This window comes from Clinocottus analis, unplaced genomic scaffold (assembly GCF_023055335.1).
Source record: "Clinocottus analis isolate CAN_PGR_092001 unplaced genomic scaffold, fCliAna1.0.p SCAF_7, whole genome shotgun sequence".
Lineage (NCBI taxonomy): Eukaryota > Metazoa > Chordata > Actinopteri > Perciformes > Cottidae > Clinocottus > Clinocottus analis.
The window spans coordinates 1,568,082-1,590,000 of record NW_027176229.1 but is presented as its reverse complement, the minus strand read 5'-3'; the positions used below and the strand labels follow the sequence as shown (position 1 = coordinate 1,590,000).

Sequence of the window (21,919 nt, the reverse complement as noted above, 5' to 3'; positions counted from 1 at the left end):
AGGTACTGCGTCGACGTAACGCAGAAGCATAAATTAGGCTTAAGAAGTCCACTCTCAAATATGTCCTCAATCCTCCTTTAAAGTAAACTGGATCTTCTTCATTCTTCTCGGGGGGGACCGGGGAGTCGGCCTCTTACGGATCAGGAGAATAGTTGAGGAGAATAAGACGTCTAAGAGTGTAGGGCGACACAGTAACGTCCATCTGGGCCGCAGCCTTCATGTCCAACTGCAAAGACGGCATTTTCCTTTGCGTAACATCGTGAACAGAGCCTAGTATTGAGTCCAGAATGCCTCTAACTTTAAGAAGCGTTCAGGCTGGAGACATTGGACAGTTTAGTTTCTATGTCGGGACTCAGACTAGTCAATGCTAAACTATGTATAGAGATACAATGACACTACGTTGTGTAATACCTCAGTGAGAGTTATATGAACATGTTTTATTTTGGATCCTTTTGTATAAATCATTTTTTAAACTTCTATAAATTAAGAATAAGTAAACAGGACCTGACGAAACATTTTATGACATCTTGTCATTTTTTCAATATTTTACTGTATTGGGAAAACAACAGCGAGAACGCAGCTTCTATTAATGTTAACATCAATCACCCAGCTCTCTTCATCAGGTTTTTTGTTGTTGTTGTCATTATCACATGGTTGAAAAGTTCCACTTTGAGCAGCGATACACACCTGTTGTCTTCCCCTGTTATGGTTCAGTTTTGGTTTTGGAGGAAAAATCATTTAGAATCCAGAACAGAAACTTTCGTTCAGTCCCTACTCCTTTCACCCGACACACATGGTCGTGTCCCAGCGCACCCTCGCCGCCTCGGCGTTGCATCCCATCACACACACGCACGCGATGCAGGCCGAAGCATCTGCCGCCCGACGCACCCAAAAACCTGTCAAACATAAAAGCTGGAGCACAAGTACAGCTGCATTTGTATTTATTTTGCAATGAGAAATTGAACTGAAAAGTGAATGCATAAAACATGACAGCTGGCGTGTTTTTTCTTTCTTTCCTTCTTCAAACAAAATAATCTTGACACGGCGCATAATAAAGCGCTGGAGGATGAGGCGTTGCTGATCAGCATGCATGTCGCCCTTACACAGTACAGCTTGACTCCCCCACACCCACCCGAAAAAAAAACAACTTGGAAACTTGCAAACTGGCTTTCGGGGGCCAGTGAATGCGTCGTCGGCGTACGTGGAGGGGGTGAAACGGACTCTCGCAGCAGCTACATTAGCCTTTTTAATGCTGCGCTTAATGCTGAGCGTTTTGAGCCGAGGCTCGGGGGCAAAACTGTGAATGTCTGTAGCCCCCCCCCCCTCCCTCTTCCCAGCATATGCAAATACATTACCATAATGCAGATACTCTGGTTGGTGCTCATGGCGGCAGGAGAAGTTGAAGCGAGTGTTGACCCGCTGCAGAGCTGCAAAAACCTGCTGAATTAAACAGTGCAACCAGTGTGACCGCGGGGGCTTTGAATCACGGAAAGAGCAGCAGACTGTTTTTTCACACACAAACGTCGACTCGCGGAGGTCGTGACTTCAGCTGATTTATCAAGACGGGTATCGGCTTTTTAGAGAGGTTTCGTATCAGACGAAACACATTGCACTGTACAGAGTTTGACCCATTTCTTTGTCCTTATGCTTTCATCATAGCAAAGCAAGGCTTGTTCGGCAATCGTAGCAACAGTTTTTATAGAAATGTTTTTACAGCAAAAAGGTGAAAAAATTCAGAGATAAACAGGTGTTGATAATTTACAAATTAGTTAATTGAAGCTGGGCCTCCTGCGGCAACATTCTCTTCAATGTCTCTTATTTTCTTTTTAATTTAACCGAGAAAAGAATAAGCGAATTCCACTGATGACGTGTTGGAGGCTTGTGGCCGGTGGTTTCTTATTAGCCGAAGTAACTCTGGCATAAGAATTGAAGCGATGCCACCAAAAAAAACAAAGATTGCAAGAAGAAGTTCATCAGTAGTGAAATTGAGCTCAATATTAACATTGCAGGATGCTCAGCATTGAAGATCATGATGTAAAATAGTTTAAATTAGCATCAATAAATCAATGCTCTTTCTTTTATACTCCAATGATTATATTTATTCTAATCCAATCTGAATTACATGATTTTCTTTTTGTGTTGCACAAAACAATTTGTTTTGTTCTTCTTCTTTTGATCGCAGCTCATAAAAATGCTCTCTTTTCTTGCAAAGTTAATAAAAACACATTGGTTAATCCCCCAAAAAGAACTAGCGACTACTTGTGTCCACTATCAAAGACTCTTCATCCATACTGGGCCCGACTGGACGTTGTTCTTTTTTACACACATAATCCTAATCCTCGGCTCATTTTGCAGCGCTACATGACTGTTTGCGGTTCCTACGTTTCTTCCTTGTTGATTCTCCCGAGAAGCAGAAAACTCTCAATCTACACAGCGCATAAATACCTCAGAATAGTATTTGTTCTGGTTTGACTGAGCTCAGCCTCCTCGGAGGTGTTTGCTTGTGCGGCCGTGCAGGAAAGCGCGCTGGCAGCCTGATTTAAAGGAGGAGATCCAAGCGCAGCTTTTTTTTTCTGCCCCGTTCGCCTCTAAGCTGGTAAATCTCACGCTCAAACACGGCCTCTGCCGCGACAATGTCCTCCTCACGAGTTCACTGGTGTGAGCGTCTGAGCCCAAATGTGAACCGGAGCCCAAATGTGACACACTGGCTCTGGCCATATGCAGGCTTTTCACCCCTCCTCCCCCCTGCACTGATACTGGTGGTGTGAGTACACGAGTCATGACTGTTGGCCGCGGCGACACTCATGACTCACATAACCCCCTCACAAAAGATCTGGCCCGAGCTCCCTCAGCCCGGGCCAAGCCAGGCCGTCTCCGCGCAAGGCTCTAATTGATTTGATGGACTCGTGCGCCCCGTTCACACCCCCTTCCCCTTTCCCCTCAACAAACAGTTTGCCCAAGAGTCGTCTCCGTTGAGACAAAGAGGCAGCAAACCGCCCTCCATCTCGCTAAACTGCACTCGGGCTCGCGCCGGCCCCTGAGAAGGCGGCGTCGGCCTGCCAAACTTGTGAGTTTCACTGCTCGGGGCCCTCAGGGCAGGTTTGAGCGTGCTGTGCGACAGTTCATCATCCAGCAAATCTATTTCTCCACCAACTCCCAGGTCAACTGGACTCGACTCGAGTTCACAGTCATCGTCGTCCCCCCGTTTTAGCTAAGAGCATCGGCGATGGACAGTTGTGAGGACCGCAGAGCAGCTTAAGAGGGCGTTACCCTTTTTTATTATTTTATTTTATTTAGATTTAGAATGTTCTCGGCTGAGTGGTATCTTCAAGATGCACTCTTGCATAACTCGCATCAAAGCATTAAATTCAATGTAGTTTATTTTGTATAGCCCACATTCACAAATACAAATATGTTCACAAATATAAATTCTCCCTGTCCCGGGACCTCACATCGGATGTTGCTTTAATCACGTACACAAGTCAAAATATTTTGGAGATTTTTGATAGATCTGCCTGTTAGTTTATCGACATTTGATCACTTTGAGTCTTCAGTTTTCCCATTGGATTTTGTGTGTGTGTGTGTGTGTGTGTGTTGCTGCTGCTCCTCATGTCTTTACTGCTCAGGTCACATTAACCCAGTTCTCACAGTTTGTAGCCCATGTTTTAAAACACAAGCACGCACACACACACACACGCGCGCGCACACACACACACAACACCTCCCTGTTGTCAGCGTGGCTTCAGGCTCCTTCACGCTGTTATATTTCCAGCATCGCTGGCCGATGATCACATTATTTACTGCTTGTATTAACATGCGGCTTGATAAGCATATTTTCCTCAGTAGAGCTAACAAGATGCTTTATCGCCGGAGCAGGACGCCGTCACGGCCGCCACCGTTTTCACCATCGCCGCCGTTTTCACTGCCACTCATATTTCCACCTTTTTATAGTTTACGGCCTCATAAATTACAACTTTTCTCCCGTTGAGATTTAAAGCTTTTTTTTGCTGTAAAATCAGATTTAACTTTGAACAGGAAGACAGATTCTGGTTGTGTATTATTTACCCAGAACCCTTTTTTGGTGTAAATCAACTGCAAGCACTATTAAATAAGCAGAACAACTTTTGGAATATGCCGCATACACAAAGTTATTATTCACAATGCCAGACCCAAAAAAAGGATTGTTTAAATGTATTTTTGGATGATGGAAAATTCATTTGTGGCTCATTTACATGACGATAAGATCTACTTTTCAAGATTTTTTACACTGACACCAAAAGAGGATTCAAATGAGGTTGACGTTAACTGAATCCTTCACACTTCCAAACTGAAAAATGATTTATATCAAAATACAAAAGGATAATAAAACTGTGTATTTATGTATGTATATATATATATATATATATATATATATATATATATATATATATATATATATATATATATATATATATATATATATTTACATATATATATATATATATATATTTTGCATACACATATATATACTAAAGCTATTGATTTTAACAATAGACAAAAGAAGTCACGTTCCCGTTGGAGCTGATAGCTAACGAGGCAGCTACAGATGTTCATGTTCTGGCAAACATAAAGGAAACCCAAATTGTCAGAGAAACTAATAATAATTAATTCATCAACCCGGAACGCAATTATCTCCATTTGTGTCTTTGATTAGACACAATTTCCCATTAATTCTTTTGTTTTACCTTCCTTTTCTTTTTTTCTCCTCCCCCTGTAATTGCAGCTAATCATGTCAACGGCAGGAAAGCGCTCTGCGTGTTTTTTTGGCAGTTCACGTTGCAGCGTCATTAGCTGCTAAATCTGCATCTTTAATTTGTTGATTAACTCTTAAAAGAGAAACGCGGGCCGTGATCTCTCGCGCGCTAATTGCGTCTGAAGGATCGATGATTCAGTAATGATACAAATATGAGATGTTGCTGCTTTTTTTTCTTTGGGATTTTTTTTTTAAGAATCACTTTGGGGAAAAATATGAATATTCATTTTGAATTAAATCCAGAGGACTACATTATATATATATATATATATATATATATATATATATATATATATATATATATATATCCACACACGAGAGAGAAACATACAAATCAACCTTTTTTATTTTTTCCGGCACTTGCTCCGGATTCCTTTCAGGTCGGGGTTTCGACCCAGACCAGCCTTCCCTTTCACCTCTCGACCGGGCGCCACGCCAAACCCATTTCCTCCTGCATTAGTCTCATCGGGGCCTTTAATGTGTGCCACCCTGTAGGAGGGCAGCCTCCCTGGCACGTGCACAACACACACACAAAAACACACCGCCCCGTCTTGACAGCTCACTCCCAATTACTGGCCCTCCCTGTCGCATGGCCTGCATCTCCGCTAAGAGCAGATCACATGTGACCCCGTACAGCATGCCGCTGGTGCAGGGGAGACCGTGCAGGGAAAACCAGAGTAAAGTAACACACACACACACACACACACACACACACACACACACACACACACACACACACACACACGCACGCTGAAAGGAAAGGAAAAACAAATTGAAGCCAATCAAAGAGCTTCATTCCAAAATCAGATCTTCAGCTCTTGAAAATATATCCACTTCACTCCGACAAAAAAACAGGACTGGCATCAAAGTAAAGCACATTTCTGAATGAGTCATCTTGAAACCTTTTTTTACTCATCGGGTTCCTTTTTCTTTTTTTAGATTGAATCATCCGTGTGTTTTTTTAACAGATGAATTTCAAACAGCAAAGTTTAAACCAAATGGATATTCAGCATATTTATTTTTGGAAAGAAACAGTTTGTTATTTATTTGTAATGATTAATATTAAAGGCTGTCTTGTTAAAGATGCTGCTATCGATGGTTATTTATTTAAGAAAAAAAACATGCACAGTAATAACAAGACAGATGAATTGAAGCAATTAGTTGAAACCAAACAGTGGAAGCCAGATTATATTGTATTGTATTGTGTTTATTTATTTTGTACATGTAACAAATAAAAACACACTTAAGAAAACACACAAAAATGAAGAGTAAAATCTTACAAATCTTCATTAAGTAAATAAATATGACATGTCATACCTCAAACAATTATCCCGATAAATCATCACACTCATTCTGCCCCTGCACATCACCTCAACGTTTTCACCTGGAAACCTTTGTTCAACCAGCAGGTTGCAAAGTGTCATAGGAGTAAAGTTTGCCCTTTTTTAAATAGAAATACTGTAGTTAAAACATAAATCATGTATGAAAAGACCAAAGATGAACTCTGTGAGCAGACTGACTGACGACTACGAGTGGAATATTGAAACATCATTTGTAGCTTTTCCCTACATCGCGTTTGATCGCTCTATTTCATATTTACACACATGTATTTATCTAACATGTCCTGTGTTGCTGCTTATTTGACTTTGGAAATGAAAAAAAGAGTAGACTTCTACTTCATTGCGAGTGTGCAACAGAGATGAGTATGAACATCTAAAAGACAAATCCGCTCTTTAGACTTCCTGTCGTAACGGCGGCCATTGAGGACGAGCGCGTGATCACAAGAACAGGACGTTCCTCTGCAGAAACGGCCGGCTTGAGGGGGAATCATCACGGCTGCTGTGAATAACCATTCCGTGGTGGTGTTTGTGAGCATTTTTAAAAAACAACCACCAAAAAGCCTGAGGTTAAAGAACAATTCTTCTTTTTACTGCGAAGCATGAAGTTCCACGAGCTTTTGAACTCACCCTGGGAGCCCGTTTGTTCAGCGGGGGTTGAGCTTCTGGTTTCAGTAAGTGGCGTCCTGAGCGTTTAGTGGCATTTCTCCTGAGAAGACACATGTGACCCAGATGAGCCTGGTGGCCCCAGCGTGGACGCAGATGCACTGCGGCCCCCGGAAGAAGAAGAAAACAAATGGTTTCTCTCTCTCCGACCACCTCTTTATTTTTGGTTTGTGTTCTGGTGTCCTCCTTCAGAAGGCTCACACATTTTGTCTGCGTTGTTGCGCTGCAGGTCTGAGCTCCTGGGCAACCCAACAGCTGCGTGTCCAAAACCAAACAACTGGCTCCTGGTTATTTTTTCGGGTGGAATTGGAGTGCTGCTGCAGTTTCCTCTAAAGTATGCCATAATTCAGTGTCTTACTTCTGTCTTCCTCTTCATTTTTTTCTCTGGTCCACGACAAACTTTTATGTATCTTATGTTGTTTTTGCAAAGTTTTAAAATGTCAACGCCACAAATCTTTTTCCCTCCCAACCTGCCCACCAGTCCGTTTTCTCCTCTCCGCTTTTAAAAGTCGCTTGCATTTTTAGAAAACCACGCAGAAGGCTGAAAACAGCTCAAACTTAAGGTATCGTAACCCTTCAGAACAATTTCAACTTTGTATAAAAAGAACACGAAGCTCCAGACTGTTTTTTTCCCATTTAGCACCATCAAAAGCTGTGACTAGTTCTTCCTACAAGCATCTGCTCAGCACTACTAGCTTAAAAAAAACAGGGATGTGTTTTTTTTTGGGTGAATGCTTTGCACAGCAAATGTTCAAATCTGCAGCATGTGGGCATGGACGTGGGAAACGGGAGTGGAAAAAGATTTACGTGAGAAGCCGGCCGGCCTCACGCCTATAAACCGGCTCTTCCCTGACAGACAGGGTCCGTTAGCCGGAGTTGTCTGTCTGGATCCGGGTTGACGAGCTCACTCTCGGTTCGTATCGTCCCCAAGAACAATCTCTCTTCTTGTCTGATCCCTCCTGGCACGGCTCCATGCCGATTCCTCCCCACCGGCTCCCTCATCTTATGATTATTTCATCGTTTTAAATACTTCATGCCGCATCGCCGTGGCAGCGCTCTTCCCCCCGCCAGAGCAGAGCGGGCGGCGTTTGGCCATACAGTACATTCACACTACAGTTATTTGGACGGCGCTCCGGTGTGGCTCTGTCCCGGTCCCTCGGTTGGATTCTGCTCGTCCATTAGTGCCATCTGTGCCTTCCCTACGCCGTCTGTGAGGCCCCCGCCGACGCCAAAACGATTGGCATTTCTCTGGAACAACCAGAGGGATGGTGCCCAGAGCTTTTAGCTGCCAATGATGTGCACTTACTCTGAGAGGGAAAAAACAAGGGGTGGGTGGGTGGGGATGGGGGACGGGGACGGGGGGGCAGCAGGAGGGCCCGGCAGTGAACAGCTGCACCTACAGTACTGCAGCATCCGTGTTCAAGCTTCAGGAGGTACCACTTATCCCCGCAGCAACAGACGGCTGGTGCAAGAGTCAGGAGCTGTGTCATTTCAGACGTTCATGCCTGATGATGACGATGACCGCATGACGGGACAACAGGAAATCTAATCAAATCTGCACCGCACCGTGAACTGTTCTGCTCGTGAAAGTCGAGCAAGCGTCCTCATCTTACATCAGCAGACGACATGGCGTCTGCAACGACACACCGCCGGTGTGACTCAGCCGGCAGGTTAATAACCCTTTAAAAACCCTTTAGGGACAGTCGGGCCAGCTTTCACTTTCAGCTGATGCTGCTCTGCGGTTCATTGGAAGTTTCAGGTGTCTCAAAGGAATTGGTCCTGTTTCCAGTCACACATTTTTAGATTGTATTAGAAAAGCTGCGTGAAAACTGCAACATACATTGGTAATTGATGAACTACCTGAAGACGCCTCTCCATTTGTCTCTCGTAGATGAGTCAGAGGGTCGAGGTGACTTGTCTTGTCGCCGATAAGAACCTCCACTTTCTTCTTCTCTCATTACTCTCAGATTATAGACATGCGTAGCCTACAGCAACGACCTCCAACCCAAACTACGCCGTAGCCGAGTTTATTCGCTCCAAACCAGTCGATGGAAACGCCTCTAATTCACCTTTTACTTTTTTGTAAAAGTCACTTGATAATTAATTGGAACACGTCTAACGACGCAGCTCAGTTGTCCCTGGTTGATGACAGTAAATACAGAATTTGACCGCAAGATGCATACATTTGTATATGGAAGGGGGAAGATAAGACATTACACATTCTAATGCTCGACTGATGCGCTCGAATGAGGAACAAAAAGCATCAGCTCGAGTCTAATCACGGCAGTGGAAACCTCAACATGATGGTTCGGATCAAAGAACCTGACCTTTTGTCTTTTTTTTCCCGCCATCAGCTTCTCTTTTTCTCTCCACTCAGTAAAATATTCTCCTGTCTGCAGAAAGTGGGAGCCAGCGATGCTCTGACAGTCTGCAGACCATATGCTGCTGCCTGCTAGCATAACTTTTTTTTTTGCCGCAAGCTGTCACTCACTCCCTCTCTGCTCCGAGGGTCAGGGAAGTGGCCACCAGAACCGGATTCACTCGCACTGAGACTCCCGTTTGGAGTCAGTGTTGGTGTTCCAAAGGCCCAAGATGTAAATATGATGTCGGGGGTTGGATTTCAAAACTGGAACTCTGATCCAGCACGATCCAGTCTGTCTCTTTCCTGTTCCGACATAACGATATTGGCACAAAATCAGCTCTGTTTTTCCACAACAAACTGGGGAAGAACAGAGTACTGACCTTAACCAAAGGAACACTTTTTCGGATGAACTGAAATGGTCGCCGTCGACATGTTGTTATTTGGGATGAACGTGACCATATTTGTAATATGAAGGAGTGACGTAGAGACGACATATACCTCACCGATAGCGACAAAGACTTGTCAATCACCTTGTAGCCCCGCCCTAAAACATCCCCTGCTTTATGGTCTGTTTGACTCTAAATGACTATAATTTACTCAATGAACATCATGTTGTATTGAAGAAGACTTGAAACTAGAGATTGAAACATAAACTCATGTTTACAATGTTTACTGACAGAATACATCAGGAGAGAAGTAGATTCATTTATTTAGACTTATATACAACCAGAGGAGTCGCCCCTTGGTGGTCAGGAGAGAGAATGCAGCTTTAATACATGAAGCATTGACTTCTATACAACCAGAGGAGTCACCCACTGGTTGTCAGGAGAGAGAATGTAGGTTTAAGACACTTTCGAGGGTTGAGCGATGAGTTTTATATTAATCTGAATATGCACATTTAAACCGGAATATTAGTTGAATGATGCAAACCTATTGGGTGTTACAGCAGCACATTAATGCTAATTATTTTGGAGGAAGATGATCACATGTGGGTGTAATGTTTGGGTGTCTACATACTTTTGGTTATGTACTATCTGTGTAGCAAAGTTCTAGCCCTGTAGCACTCGTGCATACATATAAACATGGAGGCATTCATAACAAGCATTTTAAAGCATTAGACTGTTTTCCTGTTTTGGAGCAGACCAAAAAAAATGTCTTCCAACATATCTGCTAAACTTCACAGTAGGGAAAAAAATGTTGTCCTCCCATGTACCTTATGTGCTTGTATAATCTTTATTCATCTCTTTACAATGAGGAGGAAACTGCCCGAGTTGTCAGCGAGCATCATGTATTTGGCCGAGTCTCAGGTGGCTCTGATTTCCCAGCAGGCCAGATGGCAGCGCTGTGTGGGCAGTGTGTGTGTGTGTGTGTGTGTGTGTGTGTGTGTGTGTGTGTGTGTGTGTGTGTGTGTGTGTGTGTGTGTGTGTGTGTGTGTGTGTGTGTGTGTGTGTGTGTGTGTGTGTGTGTGTGTGTGTGTGTGTGTGTGTGTGTGTGAGAGAGAAGAGGGCCAGCAGCCTCGTGGAGGGAGGATTGCTCACACCCTGGCTCTCTCTCTTCTGTCCTCCGTGCAGCTGTGCTTCTCCCTCCAACTTGAACTTTTTAATTTGTTCAATATGTGGCAGAGGACACGGAGTGAAACAGAACACATGTCTGGTGGCCGAGGCCTCCGATGGGCAGCGGCGCTGAGAGGAGGTCATGTTCTTCACTTGCAGAAGTCTGCTGCTGTTAATTCTGTGAGAAGATACTTTTTTATTTTCTGTAGTTGGAGAAGTGATCGGTTTCAACGAAAATTAGGGTGATTAGTTTTTTATATGATTAAACCAGATTTCTTTCTTCCTTTAAATGAAAGTTTAGATCCCAAAAAAGTACAGCAAATACAGCTTGTCATTAAAAAATATGTGTTTTTATTATACTTCACAAAAGTTATGTTGTGGGTCCGTTTTGCCTTTGATTGATCATGTGCATATAGAAGAGAGGCAAACAGGACTTACTTGGAGAAAGAGGGAGGGATGATATGCAACAACATGCTGTTTGTCTCAGCCACCGTGATGCCGAAACCAAAACGCGACATAAAAAACTTTTCATTAAGCTGATGAACTGTTTTATCTCTTTTGGAGGATGAAAAACAATGAAGTAAAACTGAATTTTAAACATCCAGATCAACAACATTAATAGTGTGCTCCTCAATGTTGAGCACTGAAGAGTTAAGTACCTTAAAGTTCCTTTTTTTATAAAACAGTTTCTCGCCAGTTTAGTGTGGAAATGCGCTGCAAGACGACAAAAGATCAGACTATGCGCTCCAGTGTGAATAGATGTTCCATTTTCCTCCATAAAAACAATCAAATAACCCTATCCAGTCAGTGGATCTCTTATGGGCTAACGACACACTGTCTCGTGACCAGCGCGTACCACATGCTCTTGTCGGAAAGAGACCTGACCGGGTGCACCATTCGAGCGCCCCGATTGGCCGGGGCATCCACGCTCGCTTTGGCACCGGTATCCTGATTTGTTCGGGTCCTACCTCCTGACCCAGCTTCGACTGTCCCGACCCCAACTACTGGAGGTCAGCGGCTAACCTCGACCAATCACCTCAGCCTCGACTAGGATTCATATTAATGCGTCACCAGCCTAGAACATGGTGCATATGGTCTCCAGTCATCTGTTTGTCGAGGTAGTCGTTGCGGTGTGTTTTGGGGTACATGCTTGGAGGTGGGACACCAGTTGGAATATAACTGGTCAAACGGATATTTCTGCAGGTTGGAAATCCGATGAAATCGAGGCCTGTGCAAATATTTGTTTTCCCTTTTGTGCAAATGTTCCGCATATGTTTAATAAGAAAACGCCATAAATCAATTTTGATCAATTTCAGTGCGTATTTTTCAGTGGGGAAAAATCTGGCTTTTATGATTCCCTTTTAATACGTATTTGTACGTTATTTAATAGCCACAGAAAAATAAATCATGCACCACTCATGCTTCTCGCTTCCAGTTTACAGACCAAACATCTAAACGTCTCCACTTAGTGATGCAGTGATGTTACCTTCCACATCGTGCAAAGATCTCTTGTGAAAACCTATTTCGGGTGGAAGTTCAGCAGCAGCCCACGCTGTCGCTAGTTCAAGCAGTAAGAAGAACTAAGTTTCCACCAGCGACACGATGCAGTTTGGATTTGCCGTTCCGCTCATTAACAATTTGTCAGAACAACAAACACGTGTTGGAACAATGTGACGAGAGTTGCAGTCGTCCTGTTGCTGTTGGATTAAGTAAACCCGGGATTAACTAAGATACTGTATAGGCTGCAAAGCTCTAATGTGGGGAAGGAAAAAAAAAAAGAAAAATGTCTGTTCTAGTAATAAAATCTTTCAAAGCCTGCAGCTTATCACTGCAAAATAAGCATCTTGCAACTGGATTACAACTCTCATGCTTGCAAGTGTTTTCATACTCCAGTCCAGATGGGAGACTCGCTCCGTAACCTAAGTGGATGTCTTCTTCCGTGCATCTTTTTTTTGTTTTTTTATATTGTAAATGTGACAAACTATACAATCAATTAATACCCGACAAGCCAATACAAACACTTGGAAGGACGCTAACTCCATCAGCTGTGTTTATTTCCCTTTTTCATTCGCCTCCTAAAAATTGGGATGCAGAGACTTATTTTCAAACTGGAGAGACGAACACATGGCGACTCCGTCTCTCAGCTGTACTTTTGTTGAACTAATAGATCATGGAAGATTATTAGAGATTATTTATAAAATTCTTGAAAGAAAAGTTGAGAAAAAATGCCCACTGACTCTACATTGGATACAAATAAACTACTAACAGTGTGTTTTTAAGGTGTGTGACAGTTTGGGCAGTGCAGTCTGGACATGACTGTAGTGCACACACACACACACATATATATATACATACACATACTCACAAACATATAAACACACACACAAATGCACACATGTAGACACACACCATGACATCCATGAAGCTAGCCAGCACTTCCTGTTGTTGTGTGACGTCTTTCTGAACGCGACTTTTCGGGGCCACGGAGCATCTCCTAATCTTATTCTTAAACATATCACTATCTCACGACCGTGTGCACCCTTCGATCCCGTGGGGACTATTTGTACTCTGAAACCTTTCAATCTTACCACTTTTTCACCGCGATATACCGAAACACATGTCAATCAGAGTCTTGTTAACAAGTTGTTTCTATTGGCCCGAAGCTAACGTGGGCGGAAGAAATGGAAACAATATGCTGGTTTTATTGGCTCACATGTTGCCCGTCTGTACATCTGATGGATGATATGAACTTTTAATGATACGGCACATTTTTTACACAACATCCCATCCATTGCTGAGGTGAGGAAATCACATATACACGTTAAATGATAAATTATGCCCATTTGTATAATTGTTTAAAGACAATTTCATCTTTCCAAAAATGTTATGCAGAATGTAAAAACAACAAATACTATGTAATGACTTGAAGGAGCCAGATAGTAACCAGTTGTTTAATTGATCTCGTTGGAGGTCTTGAAACAGAGATGTGGCGAGACAAGAATGCATGTTTGACCCAAACTAAAAAAGGCGAATCTTTCGCCGTTCTGTCACGATCCTTTCCCAAACTATGATATTTGATATTTTGAGAACACTTGAAACGTGGAAAGAAAATCAAACACTCCGCTCCACTTCTAGAGCTCCGTCTCCAGATACAAGCCAAACGGTGTCAGCGACAGGATGATCAGTGGAAGGGTCCAGTCGTTTACTGCAACATTTTAGATTTGTTTTGTGTTGCGTTCGGAGTTCTTCTTTTAAAAAAGCATTGTTTATTTTTTATAAAATGCTTATTACTTAATCTACTGTCATTTCTAGACGAGATAATAATGCATAATAATAATATGTTGATTGGTAATATTGATTTGTGCTGGACCTCTCAAATATCACCAATCTGTTCCTATAATCAGTTGCGTTTGATATTAAGGCGCAATATATTTCCATTTTTTCACACAAAAGCCAGTGGAGTGTCTGTAACGAACCGTGCTAATCACAGTCTTCATTTGGATCCCCCCCACCTCGCCTCTTGTCTCTTCACCTTCCGTCTCTCCACCTGACTCATCCACCCGTCTCTCTCTGCAGTCACGCTCCCGTCCGCCTGACGAGATCTCTCTGACACTCCTTGCTGACATATTCAAACTATTGTTCTGCCGCTCCGGGTGGCACAGGTGGGCCTGGTCTCTCCAACATGGCCCAGTTACAACGCGACACTGCCTGCCAACTCAGGCGGGGGAGAGGGGGAGCTGGAATGGGTTAGACCGTATTGCGCTGCACCTGCTTCACCCTCGCCATCAGATCCCCCCTCGCCTCGCCTGCCATGCTGCCGCTGCCGCGGAGAGTGCTCCCTCTCCTCGCCGAGGCTCCCGCCTCCTCCCCTCCACATGCGCCGCAAAACCCCGTAAAATCCACTGAACTTAGCCGCTCTGACGGCCGTGGCCAAAACAGCATCTGATGTGCCTTATTTGTTGACTGTGCGAGATTAGCTGCAGAGGGTACACGTCGAGGGGCTTACCATGCAGAGATGGAACGAAGCCCCCACCCCTCCGTCAAACACCCGCCAGTGCTGCCAAATAATGAGGAATGGAAGATTCTCCAGCTTGTCTAAAGCCCTCGTCACAGTCGGTCCGCACACACTTCTGCTCCCGAGCCAGACTGTAGTGCAGATACTGTAAGATGCTGAACCGGCTGCTGACTTCTGCATTCGCCCAGCAGCTCGGCAGCGAATGTTCCGGTCAATTCTGTCTCTCACCTGGATGGTCTGTGCAATATCACATGAATCTTTGACATGTACATAGCACAAATGCAGTTTGAACTGTGAGTAAACATAAGCTGACTGCGCCGAGGTCCGCCTCATTACTACAACAACCGGAGTAGTACTAAAAGCAAATTCTCCAAACATGCTGAGTCTTTGGACATCAAGCCTCCATAATGAGAACTGATCACTGTGTAATTAACATTCAAAGTCTGAAGACTCTTATTTTACCGACTGTCTGTTACCACATTTCCTGACTTTTGAAAAGACATACGTTTATTTAAGCTGTCCTCCTTGTGTGGTGTGAAGCATGTTGTTGGCGATGTGACTCAGAAGTTTGACGTTGTAACACAGAGTTTTACGCAATGACTCAGAAGTTTGACGTTGTGACTCAGAAGTTTGACATCACAACATAGAGTTTGACATCATGACTCAGTTTGTCGTGACTCAGAGTTTGACGTCTTGACTTAGAGTTTGACATCTGGACTTAGAAGTTTAACGCATTGATTCAGAAGCTTGACGTCGTGAATCAGAAGCTTGACGCCTTGAATCAGAGTTTGACGCCTTGACTGAGAAGCTTGACACAGTGACTCAAAGTTTGACGTTGACTCAGAAGCTTGACAATGTGACTCAGAAGCTTGATGTGGTGACTCAGAAGCTTGACAATGTGACTCAGAGTTTGACGTTGTGACTCAGAACCTTGACGTTGTGACTCAATAGTTTGACGTTGTGACTCAGAAGCTTCACAATGTGACTCAGAAGTTTGACGTCGTGACTCAGAAGCTTGACAATGTGACTCAGAAGCTTGACAATGTGACTCAGAAGCTTGACAATGTGACTCAGAAGCTTGACATCATGACTCAAAGTTTGACGTTGTGACTCAGAAGCTTGACAATGTGACTCAGAGTTTGTACAATGTTGTGACTCAGGGTTTGACATCAAAAGCAAGAGTTTTTGCAATGTGTGACAGTCAGAAAAACATGCTGGCATTGATAAAATGAACTGATGCATGCTTGACGATGTTTACGATTTATAAATATTAATAGCTTAGTAAATAAACGGCACATAAATAAGAATCCACTGTTGTTATATCCACCAGAGTCTGTAGTTTCCTATCCCTCCTCTGTGTGTTCCTACGTGACTCACAGGACATCACAGACTGAGAAGTCTGTGTTGAGCTCCGCCTTTCACCGTGATTTGTCAATTCAGGTGTCCATCGACATTTTGTGTGAAACTACCCAATGAACACAGGGAAGGAAATTCCTAAGGACCTTCCCACCCACCTACCCTGAAAGAAGACACTAGCTTTCAGTTAGATAGACAACACACTACCCACCTGAGAACACAGAGAGCGGCACCCTCTACTCTGCTCAGCTGTTGTTTTACTCTGCGTGACGCCACACACGGCCATGCGCTGGTAAACAGTAGGGCTGCAACTAAAGATTATTTTAATAATTGATTAATCTGTCAATTATTTTTTCAATTAATCAGATACAAATTATAATTCTAAAGCATTATATTTGTAACCTTTTATTACAAAAACAAAACTGACAGTGCAAATTAACTGTGCAAAAATTTTTAACAATAAAAAATGTATAAAAAATGAAGAAATACAAATCAGAAAACTTAACAGGATTTGTTTGTATGTCAGAACTTGTTCTCTACACTCACAGACATGCACACTCACAGACACACACACTCACAAATATGCACACTCATAGACACACACACATGCACAGACACACACACTCACAAACATGCAAACTCACAGGCACACGCACACTCAGACACACTCACGAACACACACACTCGCGTACACACTCATAACTTACGGGCTGCACTTTACCTAAACAAAGGTTGTTAATTAGATATGAAACTACAAATCCCAGCAGCACTTCCTCTGCATGAAGCCACATTATATCAGACTGTTGACCGCAGGTCTGTGTTCTGCTCCTCAGAGGAGATGTTTACTCGTTGCTTCTCTTGAAGCCGCCGCGGTATTTTAAAATGAAGACGTTATCTAACCGAACAGCTCAAACACGGGGAATGAACGACTAGCTCGCGAGCTAACGACAACAGTTAGCCTAGCTGCTAGTTTATAGTACACGCAACGCGACTATGCAGTGAGCGATACAACGGGCTGCACCAAAACCTCCTGGACCCGCTCCACTGAACTGTTTTGTTCAATACTCAAACATCTCTGCGACTTATTGAGTGGCGTAATAATTGTGTGACACAGCAAATCGATAATGAAATTCGTTGCTAACTTTTTTAATAATCGTTTTTTATCGATTTTATCGATTCGTTGTTGCAGCTCTAGTAAACAATACATAACACATACATACACACAAAGTACATATGTTGTTCTTGTTCTGAAAATTGTTCTTGAAAAAAGAAAACGGAACCGAAAACGTGCACATTGTGTAAACAATGTAAATAGTTTGTTTTTCTGTAGTACATATTTCGACATATACATATTAAATGGTCATTTGCACACATCCCAGGAAGCTTGATCTGGAGTATGAAGTCATTCCTCAAGTCCCATTTTATCTCAGTTGACATTGAATTATATGTATCTGCCATTGTATTTATATATTCCACTGCTTTTGTGAACTTGATACTTTTGGTAAACCAATTTCCATCACCAAAACAATTCAACCACATGATGTACGTTGTGTTATTACAAGAGATATGAAGCATTTCAAAAATCAAGCTGCCATTTTTTTTAGCTTCAGGGCCATATTATCACCTTACACTTGTGCCTTATTATATAGAGAACTGAGACTGTTCTGCAATTTTTGATGTAACAGATCGGTATACATCTCATATGCAAGTGCCTTTAAAAGAAGAATTTAAGAAATGATGTAAAATCTAGAAAAAGACCCTGAAGAGTTAACCTGAGTTCAAAGCCAATCAGGCTTTTATTTTGATAGTGCAGCTTTCCTCTCGCCCCAAAGTTTGTGTTGCACAATAAAAGTTTACCCAAACCACTAGAAAATCACTTGTGATTGTTAACTGTTGAGAAACTTCTGTAATTTGTGTGTGAAAGACATGTTGCTGTTCAGGGCGCCTGCATAGATGGATACAACTAGAACAATGTTGTAATTCCTCCTTCAGAAGTAGCCCTGTCCTCAGATATGATGTTGCCCACTGCCTCTAAAATATTTACGGCTAGCCAAAAGATGCACAATGACACATCTCCCAGAAAATGATTAATGAATGAAACTGACCGAACTGCCTCTATGGCAGGTTGATGTTGAAACCAGGCTTCAGTGAGCCCATGTAAAACACACTGACGGAGAGCGGGGAAGTGTGTGTGTGTGTGTGTGTGTGTGTGTGTGTGTGTGTGTGTGTGTGTGTGTGTGTGTGTGTGTGTGTGTGTGTGTGTGTGTGTGTGCACGCATGTGTGTGAGGCCTGCTGGCTGCTGGGGATTCGCTGTGTGAGAGCTCCCTCTTGGTGCCAGTCGGCCTACTGTTGGTAAGCAGACTGCTGCTACACCAGTGCTGCCTCCACACACACACACACACACACACACACACACACACACACACACACACACACACACACACACACACACGTTGGGTGAGACTGTGCACAGGGAGACTAAAGTGAGACGTCAATACTCTCAGAGAAGAAGTCGATGTTTCATTTGATTTGATTTAAATATGATTTCTGCTGATTGTATTATTTTATTTATAAATTATCAAGTCATGAATCTGTTAAAATTGTGTTTGCTTTATTTTAATTGTGTTCCACCTATATATATATATATATATATATATATATATATATATATATATATATATATATATATATACATTTTATAATAAAAAACAACTTGTGTGAGACTGTATCTGAAAACATATTTAATACATACACATCAATATTTATTTTAATATTTTCTTCATTGTCGTGTGCATCCTTTTGATTTTTATTATTTTCATAGAAAAATTATGTAATTTAAAAAGTCGTCTTTGAAATAATGATGACTAACTATTTATATAAATTAAATTATTGGTAAATAATTAGAAATGTAAATTTAAAAAACATGTAAAAAAAGAAAAAAGAAAGTATGAGGCAGGTTTTTAATTCTAAAAGTGAATACTTTCTTCCTCTGTGCTTTCAGGGTCGTTGTATTAACTTCAGCCGTGTGCAGCATCAGTAGAGGACACGGATGAGGAGCAACACGTGCTGATCGCTGACAACAAGAGAAGAATTTCAGGTTGTTGTTTGTTTGTTTGTTTTTGTCCTGCAGTTAAAAACCACTATCTGTTCGCTCCTCCGCTCTGCAGTCTCCTCTTCTCTAAGAAGCACACGGGTGAAATGTTAACATGAACTCTTATTCATTAAAGTTATTTTCTGCATTTTTCTGGACCAAAAACAAAACAAGAAGAAATGCATGTGAAGAAAAGACGCCTTCAGAACTCAGCACTCAGACTCGGTTAGCTGCACCAAAGGCTTTCACATATTCTGACCATATTGTGCCTTCTGTGGAAAAAAAAAAACTAATTTCATGGACACAGACGGAAGCTATCTAAAGAAAGAAAAGGGAGGGAGGAGAAAGAAAGAAGCTGAGGGAAAAGGGGGCTGTTCTGCCTTTGGCGTAGAACTCTGAATAATCCCAGTGGGGCCTCACGAGTGCAGAAGTCCGTCGCCTTTTGGCGATTGTCTCATCACGGATCCTCTCCCGACTTCAGCGGCGCTGGGGTCGCCCGGCGGGCCGCCCCCTCCGACCGGCCGATCTTGTCATTTTTAACACTGAGAAGTGCACACGCTTGACAAATTGTCGACAGGACGCCCCCGAGGTATCGAGAGACTTTGCCCCGTAGTTTTTTCCCGTTGTTTTTCTCCGAGACACCTTCCTTTTTCATTATGCACCCGGGACAGGAAAATTAATAGAGCGTTATTCGACCGCAGGACCAGAACGGGATCCAACTCGGTTTGAGGGATTGATGCCTCCAAGACCTTGACATGGCGCTTGGTGTTTTTTTTTTTTTTTTTGCCCCTGTTTCCAGCTCAGTCTGCTCTCTGCTCAGCAAGGCGTAGCACATCACCGCCCATAAACAGGCCCATCAGTTAAGACTTTTTTAAGATATAGATACAGCTGCTGCCCTCAACGCTGTCTCCATCCCTCCGAGGGCCGTTTTTTTTTTTTTCTCCCACCGGGCCGCGTCACAACTCACTACTTCACTCGGCGCCACGAATATCAAAGTTTAATTAAAATAATTAAAGGCAACAGCAAGCAGCAGCCTGTGAAGACTTGTCTGTCTCTTTTTTTTCATGCCTTTTTGACATTGAATGACCTATTAGTGCGTTATTCACAGGAAGAACACACACACACACACACTCAAAAAAGGAGGACACGGTGCCACGGTGACCGTGTGCCCACGTCCAAAACGCAAACCCAAAGTAACGGATGCGATGGACGGATAAGTATTGTTCATTTCCAGAAATTATGTCCACCTCCTCTACCCCCAGTTCCCTCACCCCCCACGCCAAAGAAAAGGGTGTGTCTATATATGTGTATACATATATATATTTATATGTACATATTATATATATATATATATATATATATATATATATATATATATATATATATATATATATATATATATATATATATATATATATATTTACTTTGTGGATTTCTCAAGCGCGCTGTCATGACGCCAATCCCAAATGATGTGAGGATGAGCGAAAAAAAACAGAAAACCCACTGTGGGGGAAGAAAAAAGGGGGCAGCAGCTGAAGAAAAAGGCTCGAATGATCCAGTCACTTCGGATACCGTACTTCAGATGCGAAATGGATATTCGAGTCGAGACCTGACAAAGCGCGCCAGCTTTGACGGGAAGCGGTATAGACAATGACCAGTGGCTGGGTCAGTGGGATGTCTCCGTGCAAGCAGGGGAGCTTATCAAATGACACTAAAAATAAGTTCAACAACCATCAAGTTTGAGGGGGGGTGGAACGGGAGAGCGGCTCACATTCGGTGGCGGCGTCGGCAACGCCGGTCTAATTATTCCTTTGTTTCCTCTTCGTCGTCCCGATCGCAGCGACATAAATAAATCCAAGTAGAATCCTCGGGGTGTGGCCGTAGCTACGTGTGCGACTTAAACGCTTTTTAGCCTCTTGCATCATTTTGGCAGGCGGACGTTTAATCGGCTCGTCAGCCTCTTTCTGAACGAGGAAGCAATTGAAGCACTTATGATCTTGTCTTTTTTTATCGCGTTACGAGCAACAGCGCCGGAATGTGATAACCCGACTGATGAGAGCTTTTGTTTCATGGCAGCCACGACTGCCGCCCTGCTAATAACGCGCCACACAGCATGTTTAGCACCTAATGTTGGAGGTTTATTAAAAGACCATTGTTGACTTTCTTTGTGCTTTTTATTATATTTTTTAACTGCTGCTTTTGACAAGAAAAAAAAAGTATATTTTGTTATCATTCTGCACTTGTTAAGATTGTTTTAATGACTTTAAAAAAAAAAAGTTTTCACATCAGCCAAGTTTTTCAATGTCACAATTGTTGATATGTGTTCATTTAATTTGTGTTTCTTTCACATTTTGGATTGAATTTGGTTTGCATGCACTATGTTCTGTCACATTATTATTATTGTTATTATTATTATTATCACTGAAGGTGCAGAAATTGTAATTTATCATTTTATTATCTTTAAAATTGTACAGTTTTTGTCTTCCATGCGGCCTTTTTTGTACTCACGTAGCACCTTTAAGTCGAGGTTCAGGGCACACGGGCTGCACATCGTGTGAGAGTTGCAACCAAAAAAAAGAAAAAAAAGACCTCTTGCTTCTTTTTTTTAACAAGTTTTACACTGTTTTTTTATTCTGTTTTTGTTTCACATTTCAGTCTGTTGTGTCAAATATACATTCGATGAAGAGCGAACGTTGTTGTCTTGTTTTTTTATTCCTCTCTTTTAACATGTGTGTGCCGGTAGGGG

At 42.5% G+C, this 21,919-nt stretch overlaps 1 protein-coding gene across 1 annotated transcript in view; it reads left to right on the top strand.

Moving 5' to 3' along the window:
• The window catches only part of antxr2a (ANTXR cell adhesion molecule 2a), a 78,125-nt gene extending 57,588 nt beyond the window's left edge, over window positions 1-20,537 (top strand). Inside the window, exon 17 of the mRNA XM_068566868.1 lies at window positions 19,084-20,537. Within this exon, the coding sequence (XP_068422969.1) occupies window positions 19,084-19,122 (39 nt within the window). The 3' untranslated portion in view covers window positions 19,123-20,537. The remainder of the gene's footprint in view (window positions 1-19,083) is intronic.
• The last annotated feature ends 1,382 nt before the right edge of the window (window positions 20,538-21,919 follow it).